At 50.0% G+C, this 20,310-nt stretch overlaps 6 protein-coding genes across 6 annotated transcripts; 3 read left to right on the top strand and 3 right to left on the bottom strand.

Annotated features, from left to right (window-relative positions):
* Window positions 1–594: 594 nt before the first annotated feature.
* Window positions 595–2,842, bottom strand: F5B22DRAFT_653284 (Alpha/Beta hydrolase protein; the record flags this gene model as incomplete). The annotated part of the gene is made up of 5 exons (XM_047979705.1): window positions 595–1,195; window positions 1,265–1,490; window positions 1,599–1,631; window positions 1,731–2,424; window positions 2,491–2,842. The coding sequence occupies 5 exons, from the start codon at window positions 2,840–2,842 to the stop codon at window positions 839–841; spliced, it is 1,662 nt and encodes a 553-aa protein (XP_047836632.1). The 3' UTR covers window positions 595–838.
* A 1,329-nt stretch (window positions 2,843–4,171) lies between these two features.
* Window positions 4,172–5,173, bottom strand: F5B22DRAFT_641212 (short chain dehydrogenase/reductase; the record flags this gene model as incomplete). Its single annotated transcript, XM_047977958.1, has 1 exon — window positions 4,172–5,173. One exon carries the CDS (start codon window positions 5,171–5,173, stop codon window positions 4,172–4,174), a length of 1,002 nt encoding a protein of 333 aa, XP_047836631.1.
* Window positions 5,174–6,607: 1,434 nt separating this feature from the next.
* Window positions 6,608–8,959, bottom strand: F5B22DRAFT_632655 (uncharacterized protein; the record flags this gene model as incomplete). The annotated part of the gene is made up of 2 exons (XM_047976720.1): window positions 6,608–7,149; window positions 7,489–8,959. 2 exons carry the CDS (start codon window positions 8,957–8,959, stop codon window positions 6,608–6,610), a joined length of 2,013 nt encoding a protein of 670 aa, XP_047836630.1.
* A 4,778-nt stretch (window positions 8,960–13,737) lies between these two features.
* On the top strand, window positions 13,738–15,439 carry F5B22DRAFT_27591 (histidine phosphatase superfamily). The gene has a single exon (XM_047970248.1). It carries the CDS (start codon window positions 14,380–14,382, stop codon window positions 15,016–15,018), a length of 639 nt encoding a protein of 212 aa, XP_047836629.1. The 5' UTR covers window positions 13,738–14,379; the 3' UTR covers window positions 15,019–15,439.
* Window positions 15,440–15,684: 245 nt separating this feature from the next.
* On the top strand, window positions 15,685–17,942 carry F5B22DRAFT_641209 (uncharacterized protein; the record flags this gene model as incomplete). Its single annotated transcript, XM_047977957.1, has 8 exons — window positions 15,685–15,840; window positions 15,985–16,318; window positions 16,413–16,504; window positions 16,565–16,802; window positions 16,860–16,979; window positions 17,038–17,149; window positions 17,243–17,269; window positions 17,501–17,942. 8 exons carry the CDS (start codon window positions 15,685–15,687, stop codon window positions 17,940–17,942), a joined length of 1,521 nt encoding a protein of 506 aa, XP_047836628.1.
* Window positions 17,943–18,273: 331 nt separating this feature from the next.
* F5B22DRAFT_584266 (putative sequence-specific DNA binding protein) lies at window positions 18,274–20,211 on the top strand. Its single transcript, XM_047973419.1, has 5 exons — window positions 18,274–18,744; window positions 18,925–19,219; window positions 19,289–19,388; window positions 19,449–19,594; window positions 19,678–20,211. The coding sequence occupies exons 2-5, from the start codon at window positions 19,024–19,026 to the stop codon at window positions 19,980–19,982; spliced, it is 747 nt and encodes a 248-aa protein (XP_047836627.1). The 5' UTR covers window positions 18,274–18,744; window positions 18,925–19,023; the 3' UTR covers window positions 19,983–20,211.
* Window positions 20,212–20,310: the final 99 nt, after the last annotated feature.

Genomic DNA, 20,310 nt, shown 5'->3' with positions numbered 1-20,310 from the left:
CCTATCAACATCAATATGCCGGTCGGGAAGGGAGGAAAGAATCAGGAGCCTGAATACCGTATGGCGAGCGGTTGTTGGGAAAGACAATATCTAATACACCAGGGATCGCGCTTCTATTTTGGGGTTGGGTTTTTCTTTTTTCCTTTTCCGCGCTGTCACTCACTAGCGTTCGATCTTTTTTCTGCTTGTGCTCTCATAGCGTGTCATTCGCTCTCCTTGCCCCTTTTCTTTTGTGTTAGATGAAAATTCTTGTACAATATTTCGTATTTATGAATGGCTGTTCGGGGTCCTGGTGAAAAGGGGGGCTTATCTTCCCATCATAAGGTGTTCAGCAGCATTTTTTTAATTTCAATTCCGGTCCATTTGGCGTCGAAGAGAAACAACGAGGAAGAAGAGGTAGGGGAAGAAGAAAGACGAGAAGCAGAATGGGGAGGAGAGGGGGTGGTGTTGGGCGGATAGGGAAGGATTGGGTTGTTTCTGTGTGACATGAGTTGGCAGGAACATGCATACCACGGCAGCACTTGCCTTTGCCGCGGGTGGCAGAAAAGCAGCAGGAAATCGCAGCGCAGAGCAGAGGAAAATAAAAGTACAAGATTAATTAATCGAGAACAAGTCATTTGAAGTTTGTATAGACCCGTGATACCTGTCTGTAGCCAAGATTGGAAATTAAAGCTACCTACTGGTATTCATAATACAATAATCTAGCCGCTTACCATGTTATACCTACAATGGGTATATGATAGGTAGTACGATCAATTTCAGTACCTAGTCGAATGTCTCGAAAGTCCAAAAAAAAAAAAAAAAAAGGCCTCTCGTTACTCAGAGATCGGCACCTCTCTTATTTCTCCTCTTCCGGGCGCCCTGTGTACCACGTTACATACGTTTCAGTATGCGTCGCCTTCGCAGTCCCATTGCTCGCAAACGTAGCCGTGACCTTCGTAGTCCCATCTGCGACGACGAGATCTCCCAGGATGCGCCGGAAGTACTCGAGCGACGCCTTGGGCTGGTAGTACGGGATCTCATGACCGCTTTCGTAGATGCGCGTGAAGCTGAAATTGCCGTACTGTCGGCTCTCGCCGAATTCTTCGCCGTCGACGAGGAAGGGTGCGTACCCTGCCGCAGAGAACTCCGCCTTGTGAGTGTAGTTTAACGCGAGAGAAACCGCTTCGCCACCGAACCAGTTGCAGATGTAGTCCTGATGTGATCAAATGAAGTTAGTAAGATCTGGGAGGGAACAGGTAGGTAGAGGTGGAAATTGACGCACAGCATCGCCATAGACCATTGCGACTCTGACTCCGTAGTCTAAGACGGCCTCGAGATCTTCCAACAGCTCAGGGTAGACCCAATCTCCCGTGGCATCGAATGCCGAGTAGATTTGGGGGCTGTTTGTGGAAGTGTAATTGATGTCCACACCGATAGCATCTTGGATCTTCGCAGTGTTGAGATAATCAATCCAAGGCTCCGGTGGTATGTCGGCATTGCTCATCGCTCTTATTCCGAGGAACCAGTAGGGTTAGTAATGCCATTCGTGCTTGGAAGAATCTATCTTTGCATGCGACATGCATTGCTGCAGCACTGGATAGAAAACAAGTACTTACCTGATATCGTATGGATTCCTCCCGCTTACGGCACTAAGCAGTCTCGTTTAGCATCCATCACTCGTTTAACTCTTCTGAATAGATCGGAACCGCCTTTTCTCTCTCTTCTTTTTCGACGAGCATTAGACTTACTAATAGGGCCCTTCAACTAGATTCCTGCACATGCCAACAGCTTGCGAGCAAACGGCCAACCCATCCGGCGTCGAGCGGTCGCCTTCAGAGCAAGATCTGATGGCATCTCTGCACCCGTCGGGAAACTCCCAGCTCATCTTCATGAAGTTGTAGATCGTATCATTGACCGCCTTGATACCATACGTGTTGTTCACAGCGAACTCGGGGTAATACGGCGTCTGGATACTCGCGGAGACGATGCCGTTAATGATTCCCAGGGTGTGCATGTTGAGCTCGACGCCCTTGGTCGACCCGTTCTTGATAAGTTCGTTCTGGTCATAGAAGTACTTGTAGAAAGCCGGCCCGTAATGGCCGCCGTACGACTCGGTCCAGAGGTTGAAGCTCCGTGACTTGACTCTGCTGTCCAAGCGCGGCAATTCCTCGAGCAACGCTTGTAGAACCTCCCATGTACCTACAGCAGCCAGTTGTGTCGTTTCGAATCTGGTTCCAGTAACGTTACTGTAACGGCCATCTGGGTGAGAGGAGTTGAGGGGAAGCCCCGTCTTCTGATCTATGACGCCGGCGACCTTGGTTTCGTACGAGAAGCCGACACCAATGGGCTGTGAGAGAAATAGCATGTTGCTGACTTCATTCCAGGCGTATGGATTTAAGATGGACGTGCTCTTATTCGCGGCTACGCTACATGGGCCAAGCTCTGTGAAACAGCGAGTAAGATGCCCATGTTCAGACGGTAAGAATTGGACATCGAATTATAACATACCTTCGAACAGCCCAATCATCGAATCAGAACCGGGACCACCGTTCAGCCATAAAGTGATCGGCGACTCATTGGGGTTGTTTCTAGATTCAAAGAACCAGAAGAACATATGCGTTTCCTCATCCAGGTCTACATAGCCCGAGTACGAGTTAACTCCAGGCGTGGTTTCACAAACACCACTTTTCCCGGGCTCTTTATAGCGAATTGAGGCGCCCCCCGGCGATTTGATCGTTTTGACATCTTTGGGCTCAGCCGGCACTTGTCTCTTGAGAAGCTCCTCGACATGCGGTGGGAGTGAGCTTGCAGATGTCAAGAGAGCCCCTAGCAGCAGAGCTGCCGGCGCGATCAGCTGCATCGCGGTCAACGTACGTATTATGAGTATCGAAACGGACAATTAATACCGAGATTCGCACGCTCGACAAGACGGTGAACAAACAAATCCACACTCGCACAACCAATTGACCGTATGAGAGACACTCAGGCGCCCTACGCAGGCTTTATACCTATCACCTCCATGTTCGTATCTCGTTCCATAGCTCCACCCATACAACCTCATCTCACCTCACACATGCATTAATTGCGGTAGGCTCCCGGTCAAGCTTTCAAGTTCCATCTTTTGTGCCTGCCTGATCCGGCCAAAGAGCCCGCAAATCTTCTGTAGCTCTTATCAATGACGCGTAGCTTTCTCCGCAACGAGCGATATTGTCGATGGACGGGTATGACTCGGGGTTACTGGGGGTGATGAGGTTGCTGCGGGTCGTATGTGGGATGGATCGAGTGGCCAATGGGAGCAAAAGAGAAGCTTGTCTGGGGATACCTGGAGGGCGGGATAAAGAGGACCGACTATATGTAGGACTCCAGACTCGGGGTCAAGTGTAGCGGTGTACAGGCAAGGACACTTGAAATGACGAGCTTGCCACTCATAGCACACGCCTACACACAACTACAGTGTGCCGTAAATGAAGTAGTTCAATTAGAAATTCGACTCTTCTTCGCTTTGGATGCATAGTTACCTATCTAGTCTAGCCCCACGTTGAAGCGCAAAGCTGTGATACTACCCAGACTGGGGTATACTACTCGGTATAGGGTTTGTTATCAGCTACGAATCACTTCCCTCTTATGAATCCGCCTATGTGCAGTGCCGATGAGGAGTAGGCACGCTAAGAAAGGCTTATTATAATATAGTATTAGTCCGACGGTCCAGTCGGAGATGTGCCTCGAACGGCACGTTTTCCTTCAAAGCTTATGTAACCCAGATGTTAAGCCTGGAAACAAGTTATACCTCCAGTTATATCCGGGTCCTTCCTTTTCTTCTTCTTAGGGTACAACTGTATTGCCAAATTATATCCGCTACCTACTAGTGTAGGACCTTTATTGAGTATCCGATAGACCACTTTTAGAGTCGAGAAACTGATGACTCATTTGCCTGGCATCAAGGTAGGTAAATTCGTCGTATTTGCGGAGCTGTAGGCAGTCATGCGGCGCATGCGAGCAGAGGAATCCACATCCATGAATATTAGAAGTACAACCTAGGCCTATATCAATACACTATGTACAACGAATCAAGGTCAGCATGTGTATACAGCATCGAAATAATTATATACATTGAAAACTCTCAACTCCCACATCTAAACAGCCCACTCTCTCATCAATAGGTACGCAATGTGTATCGAATTAAAATTACTCACTCATTCTTCGCCGTCTCATCCTGCACTCTCCTCTCCTCTCTCATTGCCCCATTGATTATCGTATCAACAAGCCATACAGGCAGGATCGCGAGCACAACTTGCAATACCGCATGTGGCCAGTACGGGACGACTGATTTCCTCCCGCACCCCGTGCGCGCCAAAATCGCTTTCGCAATGGTCCTCGCATCAGGTCGTAAAAGCGATGGCGCAGCCTGTGTATGTGAAACGCCCGTGACGGCGCCGACGCGATGCGAAATGATCTCGACGTCGGCGTCCCAGCCGTCCAGCGCCGCTTCTCTCGCGATAGCCTTGTGCAGCGTGTGCACAGCGGATTTGCCCGCCGAGTAGAACGAGACGAGCGGGAACCCGTCGTCTGTCACCGAACCAATGTTAATGATAAGCGCGGGGCGAGGCCGCGTCGGCGCGTTGCTTGTGGGTTTTCCATCCCTGTACTGCCCTCGTAGCACAGGCAGCAAAGTCGCTGTGAGCAGCGTCGGGAACACGGCGTTCAGATGCAGTGAGTCTATGATAGTGTGCGGTCCGTATTTCTCGAGGCCGCCGAAGGCGGGGTTGGGGCCAGCCCCGGCGCAATTGATCAGGACAGTAAGATGCAGACTAGCGACTTCGTCTCGTATGTGCGCGAAGTCTACGGCGTCGGGGCGATGGCATTGCGAAGCATCCGCGACTATGATCCGGACCTTGGTGTCGGGATGAGCAAGGTGGAGTTCGTCCCGCACAGTCTCGAGTTTGCTGGGATTTCTACCGTGAAGAACGATGTTGAATCCATGCTCGGCGAGCTCAAAGGCTAGATTCTTCCCGATCCCGCTACTTGAGCCTGTCACCAAGGCCCAAGGGCGCTGGCCTGTGACATCTGTGTATCGGTATCGATGGAGACCTGACGGTCGTAGATAGAGCCGGGCGGTATTGAGGAGTTTATATGAGGTGTACAGTAGAAGGCTTGTGCCTATTGCTGAGGTGATAGTGTTGAAAGAATTCATGGCGCCCATCACGTAATAGACCCGAGTTGAATAGGCGTCTGGGTCTCAGAGCATCCCGAAATGCCTATTATATCTAAGACCAGCAATCCCGAGCCAGATATCGTCAATTAGCAAACCCGTATAACCGTAGAGTCTAAGGCAGCTCATCAGTCACGATGAGATTGATAGCAAGGAGGGAGAGAGAGAAGTCCCGCGCCAGCGAGGACATTATTGCCGCCCTTTTCTTTTCTATCTTGGAAACCCTCCATATCGTCGAACGTCCTGAGGTCTCGGAAAAGTCCACGCACTAAAGCCCTAGTTCTACGAGCTGAGCGTGGCCGGCGCACAATGCGGCATCCGTCGCAGATGATGTCTGATGTCAGTTGTGTCCATAAGCGGCTACACTAATTCTCGGCTCCAAAGCTTGCCGGCGCGCCAAGCCAGCTTGGGCGTCCTTTTTGCCCTTCGCTTCTGGGCTGTCAACTTCCGGAATGAAACATCCTCCCCGATTAGGATAAAACGAAACGTCGCCGCCCACTTCCATTTGATCCCGAAACTTTCTGTGGGAACTGCTGAGTGAGCTATTACTTGTTTCACCCCGAAAACTAACTACGATAGGTCCTCACATTTGACGAATAAATGCTCCAACTTTCTCTGCAGATCTCAAGAAACTTGACAGGAGTGAGCTGAGGGCCGGCTTTGGAGTACAGAGACCCTGCATTCGTACGTCGGCCAATGCATCGCTGCGAGTAGTCTGCCGGTGAACTGCGAAAACTGGGCAGGCGGCTTTGATCTACCATGCAGCCAACCAGATGCAGAGGCGTATGTTCATCTCGGAACCTACAAGCAGATCGTTCGATCTGATTGCAGCTAATGAGCAGGGAGAGATCTACGAGATCTTCCTACACATACACGCAGAATCCCCTCTCTGTGCGAGGGGATATCTACAAGAGGTAGGCGGGATAGAGGTAGAAGCTCCTTACTGACTAGGGACCAAGGCATGCTCATGGGACTAATATCTTTCGGAGGGTCCAGGTTATGGTAATAGTAGTTGCGCTAGATTCGCACACGACTACAGTAATACTAAAATAATTCCTGTAATTTCGGGAGGCTTCTCATCCGTACGCAGGCCGTCGGTCACACATGACCGAGAGGATTGCACCCTGCCACTTGTTCGTGCCACCGAAATTCCATACATGAAGATGCTGGTACAACCCAATGACCATTGGAGCTTTTCGTAACAAAAAGAGGGGTATCATTGCGCTCCCTCCTGTACATTGGTTCCGTGGAAGCCCAGCTCTCATCCCATCATAACACACAAATGAAAAGGAAGTCAGGACGCCAGCCATCTGACAGACAAAAGGAAGAATGCTATGATCGTTAGTCGTAAGTATGCTCATTTCAAATCATCAAGTTTTAAGATCCCTTTTTTTAATATCCTCATCATCCATAACTTCATCCCCGACTAAATAAAATCGGTACGTCCATGCTCCTGTGATCTGGTATCGTAGAGGTGGTACTGTTGTAGGTATGGCCATTGTTCTTCCCGAATAAGCCCTCTCTGAAACGGGCGCTGCTAAGAAACGCTGGCGCACCAAAGCTTTCCTTCTTGGGGCTTAACCTGCCGCCAGTACCAGCGCCGTAGTTGCTGGCACTAAACTCTTTGCCGAGGCGCGTCAGTACAAGCTCCTTTGCACGTCGTAGCGCGCTGGTCTGCATTTCCGCATCCTCCGCGAAGAGACGGTGTTTCTCGTCCGCTTCAAGATCGCGTTGGACGGCTGTGATCTCGGAGCATAACTCTGCTGTAGGATCATATACTTTGGGTTGCAATAACGTCGGCATGTTAGGCGACGTGTCAAGGATGGGTGAAGAGATTTTCATTTCTGGGGTGGCCGGAGTCCGCGGCCGCATGTAATCATCACCCGAATCGGCGTCGTCGCTGGGTGAGTGTGAGAGGTCTGGCTCAGAACCGGACCTAGAATGTGACAGAGGTGTGACTTCGCCGAAGAGCCGGCGCGAGTCGGTGGAATATACACTCTCCACCTCTCCAAATAGACCAGCATAAGGAGGCTGAGGCGGTGTTCTTAGTTGAGGAGGTTCATGAGAATGAGAAGATGAAGATGAAGTTGATTTTTCTGAATTCTGTCGTTTGAGGGGGGCGGGTTGAATCAGCGCCGGGGGCATAAGCGCCGGATGCTCATCCACACAATCCTTCGACCGTTTCAACCATGGGAAATAGAGACGGCGCACCTCGTGGGGTTCCTCGAGGGAACCATGAGACCGCTGGCGATGGCGTCCTCGGTGATGATGCCTTTCCGCTCCTTTATTGTCACGACGCTCATGCGAGCGTTCATGTCCGGGCTTGCGCTTGCGCCGCCGCTTGGTGACCGTTCGCTTCTTGATCTTATTAGTGGCTGACAGGCTTGCCTGGCGCGCGGCCTCCACATCAGAAGCGAGCTCGACCTCAAACTCTTCGGGATGCTCCTCATAATAGTAGTCGAGTTCATCCTCTGCACCTTCTAAATCAATATTATACAGTTGTCGTGCGGCAGCTGCGACAGCCGCTGAAGGCTCTGGTTCATATACGTCTTGTGGTCTGCTAGAGCGGAAACAGGTGATTTCAGTAACAGTAGCCATCGAGTGACGGGTCCAATAGCCACTATGTGAGTTGCTATTCATCAATGGCGCAAGCGCCTCATCCCAGCTTCCGTCACCAACAAGTACAGAGTTTTCAAAGTCGAATTCACGCACACAATGCTGGTGCGATGTGACTATGTCGGCCACTTGCGCCGCATTCATGGTCGCGTTCCGCACCGCCAGGTAACGCAACTTGCGGAAAACTACTGGTTTTCTCGGCGGTGCTGGTGGTAGAGGCGACATGGGCGAAGTGACCTCACGGAACAATTTCAGTGAGTTCCGTGGCGGCGCGAATAGAGGATCGGCCGCAAGCGCGATTGGGCAAGGGCCTTTGCGGCCGTGCCAGGTAAAGGACAGTTTTTCAAGGTTTGTGGAGTGATTGTACAAAAAGTCTTGGATTATCTTGAGATTATCGAGACCAGGGGACGGGCCATAAAAGTCCCATGAGTCTACATTGATGTGCATTTTCCGGATCTGCTTCCATCGTCGACCTGCGGACGGCAAGCAGCCGAAACCTTGTGTGGGGCGTAAATACAGGAATGCTGAGGGGTGCACAGATAGAGACAGCTTATTGAGCTTCTTCATAGGCGCCCGCTCGAGAGCTACGCGAAGACTGATGAGGGCATAGTCTACAATGTCTCGTCGATAGCGTTCTTTGGGATCTTGGCCCGGCGTTTTAATTGTGAGATGCCTGATATTGACCAGGTGTTTCATCGCATTGATAAAGGACGGCACATTAGAGGCCGCGTGAAATAGGGGCGGATATTGCGAGGTCAAGATCTCACCCAGACCCTCGTTAGCAAACTTGGGTCTCTCTAACACGGATCCCATTGAGGTATGGGGCGTGTATAGGAAACTGATCTCCCGGCCACTCTCAGGGTGGATGAGGGGCGGTAAGAAGGTAGCATTTGAATGAGGAAAATAGAAAGTTAAATGCTCGATATGGTGACCTATCCTTGAAAGGGCCTGAACCTTAGCTAGTCGAGTGAAGCTGGTGGCCGAGAAGGTCAAGTGGGTTCGTAGGAATAATCGTTTAGTGACCAGGTTGCAGCATGCCGAGCTGGCCAGGCGTATGTTGCCAATGTCATCATTGGATAGTGCTTCGAATAGAGTCTCGCGGATTCGGCTGTCCTGCCAGAGGCAATAGAACAATTGCGGTCCAGGTGCCATAGCTGTCGCATGTCGTTGTGATATAAGAATATGGAGGGCGTGGTATGAGTTGCGAGAGTGGATATGCGCTTATCGCAGGAGCAGCAACAACAGCAGCTTTGCAGATCAAGACTGATTCTGTCTGGTAGCGGGAGATGCAGGGCAGTTACAGAGAGCTCCGCGCAGAACGGGGATATAAATAAATAAACAAACGACTAAAAGGGCTACGGTGCAGGGAGGCGGGCGCTTAGGATGAGGTTATTCGCAGTTCATGCCATGCTCATGCCTTGTGATGCAGTCGAGCCCGGGGCCTGTAGTGATGGAGTGATGGGGAGACAGAGAGACGGACAGACAGACGTGTCAGGGCGATAGTACGATTGACTGTTCGAGTGAATCACCGACTAGCTAGGCGATGAGTTGTCAACCCCGGATTGACTCAACATTCAAGGCCTGATATTTCGAAAGAAAGAGGAAATGGTCGCTGCCCGACGGCCTGCCCATGGCCGAGGACCATGTTATACCCATTCACAATCACACCTGTCGACCAGCCCCTCCCTCGCGCGGAGCTCAGCACACTCAATCGTCGCCCATCCTCAGAAAAGTCGCACAAGTCGAAGATGGTTGGCGGATGAGTCATTCTCGTGATGGGCCACGGTAAAATCTGCAAGTCGCCATGTAAGTGTATAGGACAGAGAAGCGCAGAGAAGCGCTAGTTGGCAGACGCGACGGACTAGAAGTGACCGTGATATGCGCGATGAGTGGCCAGGTCGAGGCCACTTGCATGGCTGGGCATGCAGTCGGGTTGCGCCCCGTCTCACTGCGGCCGCGCTGTCAGCCAGTCAGGACGGCTCAATGGCAGCGGAGAGAGACGAAGGGATGGGTCTGAATGGAGGAGCGAACGCAGAGAAGCAGAGAATCGGCAGCATTGTGTGGTTGGACGTGGTGGGCCGACTGGGATGACTGGGGGAATTGATTGGGACAGACTGGGAGAGAGGGCAGAAGAGGGGAGAGAAGAGCTCTGAGAAGAGGAGGAGAAAGACCGGGATCCATGACCGCTTGCTCGAGCGGGGGGTGATGGCCGGGGTGCTGACCGGGGCACCGAGAGCCCCGCTGTGTGCGCAGCCAATAGCAGCTACAGGGCCTGAAGATCAGTGGCTGGCATCCACTGGAAGATGTGCCGAGCGCTGCAGAGCGCTGCAGCTCCCGCACGCGACATTGACACGAAACACGCGCGACATTGCCGCCAAATCCCAGTTCCTCCTCTGCTCCATATAAGACTGCCACGTTCCCCCAGTCTACGCTCGTGCCTCGACGACTTAGCGCTAGCCCCGAGCCTTAACAGCTGCCAGGCGCACTTGCGAGGTGACGGCGAGGTGGAACTTTGCGCAGTCGATTCGCGACTCACAGCCCGCCGCCCACGACTTACAAAGGCCTCGTCCCCTCAGATGCCCCAGATGCCCCAAATGCTCCAAATCGCCCAAATGGCGCCTGACCAGCTCGCTGCGATATGCCCTCCCCCACGATGAGGGCGCCGTCCGTCTTAAAGAGGCACTGAGCACCTGAGCACTCCCTCTGCGCTACTATGCTCGAACAGGGAGGGACATGTTGGGGACCAACGCGAATCCCGGGACGAACTCACCACTAGTTGCGCCAACGAAGCCAGCAAAAGTACAGGAACGGGCCCAGAGCACCAGTCATCGCCAGCGAACAGGTACACTCCCTGGCGATCCACACGCCTGGGCAGACATATCGCGTGGGATCCTGCCCGGCCGATCGAATTCCCCAACATTGCCATGAGCCCAACGTCCTGCGCAACTCTCCCCCTCCCTCGCTTACCTATTATTACCCTTCCCACCCAGGGTCCGATCGTCGTTCTTCTCCTTGCTTCTGACCTGGCTCTAGCGTGTCTCTCATCGGGTCCATTGCCAAAAGTGAAGCGGCTGGTGTCGGATTAGTCCTGTTCAAACCTTTCAAACCTCAGCACCCTCTAATCACACTCTGTGATGAGTCGTAGTCACCCCTGTCCATCCACTAATTTAGTCACCGACACGTCGAAACAGTCGAGGGTGTCTATCTTTAATCGCAGGCAATGCCAGCTGCGTTGGTGGCGTTGAGCTGTCGTTTGTGTCCCTTGCCGGCTGCTTTAGACTGCATGCACACCCCCTCTTGGTTACACGTTGCTTCGATTCTTAGAATTTTATAGTAGATAGACCAAATTGTTGAGACTGTGAGGATGTGTTGTTCTTACTCACGATGACACTCCATCATAATACTGAGTCTATGAAGATCGGAAACGTCTCTCGTGTGACACATTTCACCGTAGCACCATGGATACTGTCTAACATTGGGTTGCAGAGAGATTGCGATAGGCTTCAAGGCGGATAGGCTAATGGCGTGTGAAGCCAGTAGCACCGACATGAGATGTACGGGTAGGTGTAGGATTGAAGTGAAGCAACTCCTTGCGTTCCCTCACCAAACTTCGTCTGCAAGCAAACTTGTCCAAGAGCTGCACGGCGTTTTTGCTCCAACATGCATGCTGTAACCAAGTCGAACGTGTCCTGCAAGATCGATCATATGGCACAGCAGCAGTGCCCGTACTCTCCGGACCGGACAAGATCCATCGTCCGTATACTAGCAAACCGGGCCAATGTTCCAGCCCACCACTGCACCTCTCCACCAAATGAATGTCTTGGCAAAAGCACAAACATCTCTAGGTAAGGGTCTGGTTTGCGCGAGCGCGGGGGAACAACCTATCACGAAAGCGCTGCATTATTCGCGACACCCTCCGGTGAATGCGCGAGTCCGTCGCGAGCGTGCTTCTCTACGAGAGGTCCAAACAAAATGATTCGCTACAGGATCGCCATCTTCGTCTTCAGTTGTGAGGTCAGCTGGCAAGGAGTCGGGTCTCATCACACCGCAGGCCGGCGACGGATAGGGCCAATGGTGGCTGAATTATAGCCTAGCAGCACGGTGATTGATGGATTGCTTTGATTGATGATTGATAATTTCAACCCAGGATGCACTGTCGAAGCTAGGGAGCCCAAGAGCATGCATTGGGCAATGGGCATTCAACGCCGGAAGTCTCCGCGCGCCGCGTTGACATCATGCGAGACAGCCATTTTCGTCTCCAGGTAGATGCTCTTAGAATCGCCGGATTCCACCCCAACAAAAAAAAGAAGAGAGAAGGAAAAAGAAATGGAGGCGCCTCAGCACGTCTACTTATCCTGATATAATAAGCTGAGTCTGTGCTCTGCAGTAGTAGCAGCAGACAGCAGGCAGCAAGGACGCCGCGACAGAACGAGACCCAGTGCTCAGATTCCAGAGACAGGTCTTCCTTTGCTAGTAACTTACTTAACGAAGCCATCGGGGCCTCTCAACACATCAGTCATCGCCCAGCATCCAACATCTGACCTCCAACACCTCTCAACTTCTCCAACATCCGGTGTCTTTTTGCTCGTGTACACGTGTCATCACGTGCTGGGCATCGTACGCAATTGCGGCTGCATGCTTGGACACCACAATGCAAGCTCTTTAGACGGCCCGGCTCGGTCCGGATCGACTTTCCAGATTCGCCGCCGTGCGCAATCGGCTGCATTGATGGCCGTAGGTATAGTGCATTGTCATTAAGCTCAAGAACGAGCAGGGGTCTTAATTGAGACCCTTTGGGACGTTGGGGCGTTGGGTCATTCTAGAATACTGCCACAGCAGGACTATCTATGTTGAAACTTGTTTCGTGTTTCATGGCTGGGCCGTTTTCGTGCATCTCTACTTGCATATGGAGCAAGTGTTGGTGGCATCTACCCTTCTTACTATGCGATACCCAGGTATAATATTACAAATATACTTCTCTCGCAAGTGACGAGCCCGTAAGACGTCAAAGCTCGACTTGGACCCCTCTTTGTGAGATGCGTTGACAGCAAATGTTGCATAACCAGCGCCTCGGAGGTCATGCTCATTCAAAAAGTAAAGGGCTGTGTGCAATGGGCCGTTACCTTGCCCCGGATGACGACTCGACACTAGTCCCGTCGTGTACAACGGGCTATGCTCTCGGTATTTCACACCTTGGAGGAAAATGATCGCAAATCCTTCATCGCAGTATACAGGTCTATCCTGGCAGCTTTGCAAGCCCAACAATGTCAAGCCCATGTTCACAACCATAGCACGAATTCCTTCAGCTTGGCTGAGCCTCTAATCAAACTCTTCCGTATCCATTCCACTCTATAGCCAAGTCGCAAGTGTCTTACTGTATCTCCTGCGAGGCTGGACTTGCCCTCTAGAGATCAAGGCTGACTACTCCTATTCCATGATAACCGCGGTGAAGGAATTGGAAATTTATCACCGACCCAGAGGCGGCAAGATCCCAATTCCAGCCATTTAAGGCACGTTGTTCCTGCAAGGTCATTTCTCTCTGCAAATTAGAGCAACTCATCATGGCACATAAATCATATATCCTAGAATAGTGTAACGAGGTCTACTCAAATCTCCGTTCTCAAGGCTATATTGATCTCCTTATCTCTAGGTGATAGTTGCCACTTTCACCACTTCCTTTCAGTTCGATATTAAGAATGGACTGAATAATTATCCAGCAGTAGAATGAAAGACAGCAACACAACAGCTACTTCATCGTTCTTGCTCCTAGAACTAGATAACAATTCACAATACTAGAAGCAACAAGCACCCTCTGTGAGAGAACATGTCGATTGAAGAACGTATAATAGAATGAATGATCATAGATACGGCCAATGAATATGGTGGAATTGGTAGAGTAAGGTATACTCAAATCTCTAATTGTACATGTCACTAGATTGCACTGAACCTTCTCAATCCTTTTTGTCTTCTCTCTTACCCCTGAGTACAGCCTACTCCACGCCTTTTGACCGACTCTGAACTCCTGAGCTAACTCATTCCATCCCCGATCACTACGACCTTCACACCACGTCACTTCAAAAGGGCTTCTGGAAGGTTTCACATAGTTTTTGGTTTATTCTTATTGTGTACAATGTCGTCGCCTTTGCCTACTAGTCTCTATTGGCTTTGGGTATGCACGAAGTTAGCGCGGGCGTCCTACAAAACGCTGAACCCAATCATTTGGGATCATTGGAGCCATTGAGGACTTGATACTCGCTTTGTTTAGCATTTACCTTGGGTTAGCAAACACAATTTCTCGGGCATAGGACTATTGGCGCGCCCCGTACTACAGAGTGGACATTGGCGTGGCCTGTGTAATATACAAACAATCGGCTAGAAAACTGAGATACAATTTTCCCTATTATAAAATATGTCAATCAATACAGCTCAGGGCTCGAAAGGCGTCATTGGATATACATTGAGCTAGATATTTGGGCAAGAGGAGTCACGAACGTCAGGATCTGAGGATTCCTTAATATTCAGTAAATCCAACATCAGATCGAGCTTGCCATCTACCATCAACGTCGCACACCATGCCAGCGATCATCCACGTCATTCGACATGCACAGGCGCTGCACAATGTCCATCAGGACTTTAGCCTTCCCGATCCTGAATTGACAGAGTTGGGCCACGAGCAATGCAAGACAGCGGCCGCGGAACTCAGAGACCTAGGAGACAAAACCGCCGTGATCCTCGCCTCGCCCCTTCAACGCGCAATTCAAACCGCCCTCGCCGTCTTTCCTGCATACACAGCTTCAGGCAAGAAGATAGTTCTTGTGCCAGACTTGCAAGAAATCGGTGTCTCGCCGGCGGACACAGGCAATTCTCGGGAGTATCTAGAGGACAAATTCGGTGCCATTCTAGACTACGACCTCCTCACGCCAGACTGGATGGTGAAGCGCTGGAAGAGCCGGAACGCGCCTGAATTCGTCGAGGAACGCGCGCGAGACACGAGGGCATTCATCCGCTCCATGGCTCGGAAATACGGAGATGAAGACGTCGACATCGTGGTCGTCACGCATGGGCAATATCTCTGGTCTCTGACCAAGAATGATGTTTTCTTCAGAAACGTCGAGCGACGCACGTATGCCTTCGACCCCGATCAGGAGAACAGCCTCGAGGCCGATCTAATCGAGACGCCTGAGAGCATCGCCAGACGGAGCCCACCGTGACCTGGCGAGGTGCGCGTGCGTGAATCCTTTCGGTGCGATGGTTCTGTTCCTAGTCGGACACCGAGGTCAAGCCTGGCTGCTCCGATTAAATCTGCAAGACAGATTTCCTGGCGTCTAAGGGACGTGGAGAGGGCATCGGCTGAACGGAGGACGGAGGGCGAGATACGTCGATTCACATTGAGATTGAGCAGAGACAGACGAGTGATTAACTTCTGAGGTTCTGCCGAACTCCAGCCGAGCATGAACTAGGTATTATAAGCAAGTTCTATGTGTCAAACCTACCTGATGGGACTTATAGACAGTTGCTGTCATGTAGTAAGATAGTTCACATCTCATGTCGCGACTCCTAAATATCCTAATATCAATATGTGCACAAAATTATTTGTGGTGAACTGCGCTTAGAGGAGAATAATTTCATGTTGCCAAGTATGCACACGGTGAGAGGGGGAGGTCTCTTTGTGCTTGCAAAACGTGTCTGTCGGGGAGTTTAGTCCTGCCGTTTGCATCTTTGAGCCTCGGAGTAAGACCCTTTCCGGGCAAGAGGTGTCTCATCTCAAGGTAATATAGTCAATAATCCCAGTTACATAACTACATTTTGAATAAAATTGAGATGCGATAGATATATTCGATTATATTTCTATTCATTTCCCCGACCTCATTAGAATAATGGCGGGTGGCCATGATGATTTCAACGATCACATATCAGGATTGACGGATGCAGACATTCACACCTTTACCGATGAGGTCGTGAAGAAATATTTCAATCCAGCCACTGAATTCATATTCGAGAGATTCCTCGGCAAGGGCACCGACGGATTGACAGTAAGGAGAATTAGTTCCGTTCATTACCCGCTCCGTCTTGTAGGATGTGTTGGGTGGGGTTGATCAGCAGCAGCGTGATCCCTTCAAGGTTGTGCCAAGTACGAGAAAAGAACTAACCGGTGTTTTTTTTAATCCCTGCTTTAGTTCCTTATCCGTGAAAAAATAGGTTACGGCGCGATTAGAGATAGAGATCGTGCCCGCTCTCTTTCGCCTTATAATACCCCGAGCCCACGTGGTGCGCGAAGTCCTGCCCAGGATCAATTAGATGGACTTACGGATGAGCAACTGTTGGGAAAAATCATACCTCCTCCAAGCCCGCCCCGGTCTAGCCCGAACCGGCCCCGAGAAGACAACCAGGGCCGGGCCAGAGCACGCCCATACGGCAGAAGGGACAGAAGCCGTAGTCCTTTGGGGGGTATCGTTACCCCTCCCCAACTACACAGTCGTCGAATCGTATTAAAAATAGACAGACTCGTCGGTGCGTATTGAGATTATGTCTCCTGATCAGCACATGTTCAGTAGGAGGGGAGGGTTTCTTTTTGGCAGATCTTATACTGAAACTCTGTCTTTAGTTGAGCAGTATTTCTTTGGAAGTGATTGGGTCCTTAGTGGTGGTACTGAGGCCGCGGAAAACAATTGCGCGAAAGAAACTGAGTATCTCGAGGTACTGTATTCCTTTATTCTATCATGATCGTTTCAGCCGAATTGATAATGAATTTACTAGCGAATGGAAAATTGCCAACACGTAGTGAATCTTGTCGCTGTTCATAATAACCCTCTCATCACAACTCGGCCGCCATTGAGAGACAAGCATGTTTTTTATGACAAGGAATGGCTCATGGAGGAATATCTAGAAAATGGATCACTCACACATCTTCTAGAGAGGCTTAACGCGAAGTGTAAAGCACAACCAGGAACCGCCTTCTTACCGAATAGGGTCCTATGGGGTTTGTTTTATTGCCGTATGTCTCGAACCACATGATACAACAATCACTTCGCGTGTTGACTCCTGGGTTTAGTCCTTAAAATGGAAATTGCAATGGCCTGGCCTGACCAGGATGGAAATGATGAGCCAGAGGAATGCCTGTCTGAGAAGGTATTCGAGTATATTGAGCATGGTGATCTTCACGAGGGGAATCGTAAGTGCGCCGCGAAAGACTGGTGTTTAGTTGCGAGGCAACTGATATCAGAAGCAAGTCATGTTCGGCAGCGATACACATTGTAATTCTTTCCTGCCTGTCTTGAAGCTAATAGATCTGGCTGCGGCCACTGAGGATAACGATGAAGGTGAAACCAGGGTGGCTGATCTGTAAGTTCATGTAGACTTTGGGCCTTTTCGTCGTATATTCTGCTCGCCCGACCTTCTAATTCCAGTTGCAATGCACGCTAACTTAAGTTTTAGCGCCCATAACCCTGAAGCAATTGCTAGGTGTGTGGCTCATTTTCTCCCTTTGTTTGGTCGTCTCCCCTGCTCTTGTTTTGTTGGTTATGTCTGTAAACGGCCCGTTTCGGATGAGTGTGTATATTGAGGCATGCCCATAAGATGGATTGTCGAGGAGCCCGGAAGACGTCCTTTCGTTCGCTCTGATTTTGTCGAGGTTGGGAAAGGATGCACTCTGAAAAAGAAACATACTAATGTATGCAATTGTCTCCATAACAGGAATTTATTTGATATCGGAAAAGTGATGGCGATCTTGATATTGCCAGGTCAATGGGATCAACTTACATTGAAACTGGTTCCTGAAAGGGAAGAAAAGGTGGCTATCAAATCCCCATTTTCGCAAGATACTTTTGAGACGATTGCCGTCGAACTTCTCGCACCGATCCCCGAATGTTATGCGGTCGAGGACCCGCTGAAGATTCTAGTTGCGGCTTGTATGGCCGTCGATTACCAGCGCCGTCCGAGGATAGTTGAGCTCCACGACTTTGTTCGGCGGATGGTGCGGCGTAGAGATCCAAGTTATTATCTTGCAGTCAATAAAAACGAAATGGCACAGAATAAACGACCTAGATTCAACGTCGAGAATGAAACTGATCAAAGGATCCGAGACTTAGTCGCAGAACTCATACATTGCCCTCCTGTATCAATCGCGGCTCAATAGCAGGACCACGCCATTCATTGTACTATATAGGTAGGTAGTCTGCTTCATGGTAGTCCATAGATCATGGGAGCCTAGAAAATATTGATATTAGAGACAATTTGAGATCGTGCTACTATTATAATCCTTGATATATGTGTACATCCATATGTGGTGATGAGTTGTAGGACTGATGATTGCCATCATGAATATTCAGTTGTATGTATATATGTAACTCGGTAACCATGTACCTACATGTATGTATGTACTTGATTTCTGCCGCCTTTCACCGCTCTAGGCCACCCTCCTGCCTGCCTATAAAACCCTGCCCTTCCTCCCAGCTTTTAGACTTTTCTTCCTTTCTTCTTTAGCTCTCTTTGCCTTTTGGCTTAGATCAAGTGTAGTATCTGTTCTTTTCAGTTTAATCTCTGAAAGAGTCCTACTTGGACTCAATCGTGATTATTCTAATTTTTAACTTCCGGGAGTGGTCCTCTGTGCTTGCGCATGATTGCCCCCACCGTGTCCCTGGTATTACACTGCCTCCAGGCGACGCAAACATCTTTTCATTGCAATCTACAGCGTGCCTGTAGATGTGAAGAAGGGATACATGCAAACGTGATTGTTGAGTGCTATGGGATGTTGGTACATTGCGGACAAACCGCCGTTGTTTGCGTTTGAGTGAGAAAGTGTGCTCTGAGAGACGCACATCGTTTGCTATACAGTTTGGATGACAGCTGTATTGAATGCCAGAGTGCGCTTATATCTAGAGTGTGCTGCTGTAAAATTGCGGATATTTCGTCACGAGAAGAACAGGTACTCAATGCCAGTATGTGTGGTTCAATGACATCCACCTCCGCGCTTATGTCGCTGGATGTTTGCGTGCCATAGCACCAGCCTCGTGTGTACCCAAGTAACTTAAATTTCCACGCCTAACACTTCTACATCCCAACTTTTGCAGTCACTTTGTTTCTTTCCTCCTCCTCCTTCGTACCTAATATTAAAGCAGCCACCACAATCTTGTACACCAACTTATATACTACCATCCGATTAGCGCGACTATATTTTATATTGTCCAAGTTTTATCTGTCCGAGTAGATTGCCCAGCATGGCAAGTTTTGGCAACAGTTCCGCCAACCCCTCTGGCATGATTGACCCTGCCATTTTCGAGTACCTGAAAGCTCACGGCGAAGAGGAGATCCTGGTCGGCGACAAGCTTCACAACATCACTGCGGCTCTGAATCGGAACATCTCGACTTGCCAAGGCCTCCTCAGCCGCATCCAATCCACACCCAGCTCGAACTGTAGGTAGGAATGGTGTTTGCGACAAGGTTTCCTCTGCCATTCTCTGTTTGCTAACGGGCTCCGATTAGTTCCAGCATTGCTCAAGACCATTGAGGAGTCTGGCATCCAGCCCGAGATTGAGAGTGTAGGAGAGCTTGCTCAATTCAGTTCCCAATTTCCGTACTATAAGTATGATCATTCCCTGTATAGAGAGCTGCCCACAAGTCATGGATTCTGACTCTCGAGCAGATACAACCACAGATGGTCCCGCAGCATTCAGAATGTAGTTGCCACCATCCTCCTCACAGCCTGGCTCGGTGGTATGGGCAGTGAGGCACGTGCTGGTGAACTCGGTCGCCTTCTGACAATTGAGGAGGTTGGAGAGATCCTTAAAGGTACGTGGAAGTAACATAAAGACACTGGCAGACAGTGCATACGGACATTCACAGATCTGTGCATTAACATAATCATATTCCAGTACCTGTCAATGTCAAGGACCGAGATACCTTTCACATAACCATCGAAGAGTATCTGCTGGCGCTCACCGATATCACCGATGAGCTCAGCCGTCTTGCCATGAACTCGGTCACTATGGGGGATGTCTCATTGACGTTGAGCATCAGCAAGTTCATCAAGGACCTCTTCGCTGGCTTCCAGCTCCTCAACCTCAAGAACGACATAGTACGGAAGCGCGTGGACGCTGTCAAGTATCACGTCAAGAAGGTAGAGGATGTCATCTACGACCTGGCGCTACGGAACCTCCTCCCAGCTACAACCGCTTGATCCTCTACTCAGGTGCTACAAAACTATATATCCCCATTAGCATTCTCTCTCTTAGGTTTACATTATGTTATGCCGCAAAGGACACTTATGAATGTTATGGACTGTAATGGGAGCTATTAAACACTATGATTGTTGAAGGTTATGCAAAAATAGCCACAATTGTTAGTCAAGATTAGGAACAATACCAATTAAAAGTATTCAGCTAAGGCCAATACTTTATCAACTGATATATCAAGTTATTAATCTATGTTGATGCGCTTGTGAAGTGTAGTGCTCTGTTGTCACCTTTCTGGCTGAAAGGTGGGCTGGTGGGAGAGCTCCTCTTTAT

The sequence above is a fragment of the Xylaria bambusicola genome (genome assembly GCF_022495145.1).
Source record: "Xylaria bambusicola strain CBS 139988 unplaced genomic scaffold F5B22scaffold_1, whole genome shotgun sequence".
Classification (NCBI taxonomy): domain Eukaryota; kingdom Fungi; phylum Ascomycota; class Sordariomycetes; order Xylariales; family Xylariaceae; genus Xylaria; species Xylaria bambusicola.
Note: the sequence above shows the minus strand (reverse complement) of the source record. Positions and strands in the feature narration are given on the sequence as shown.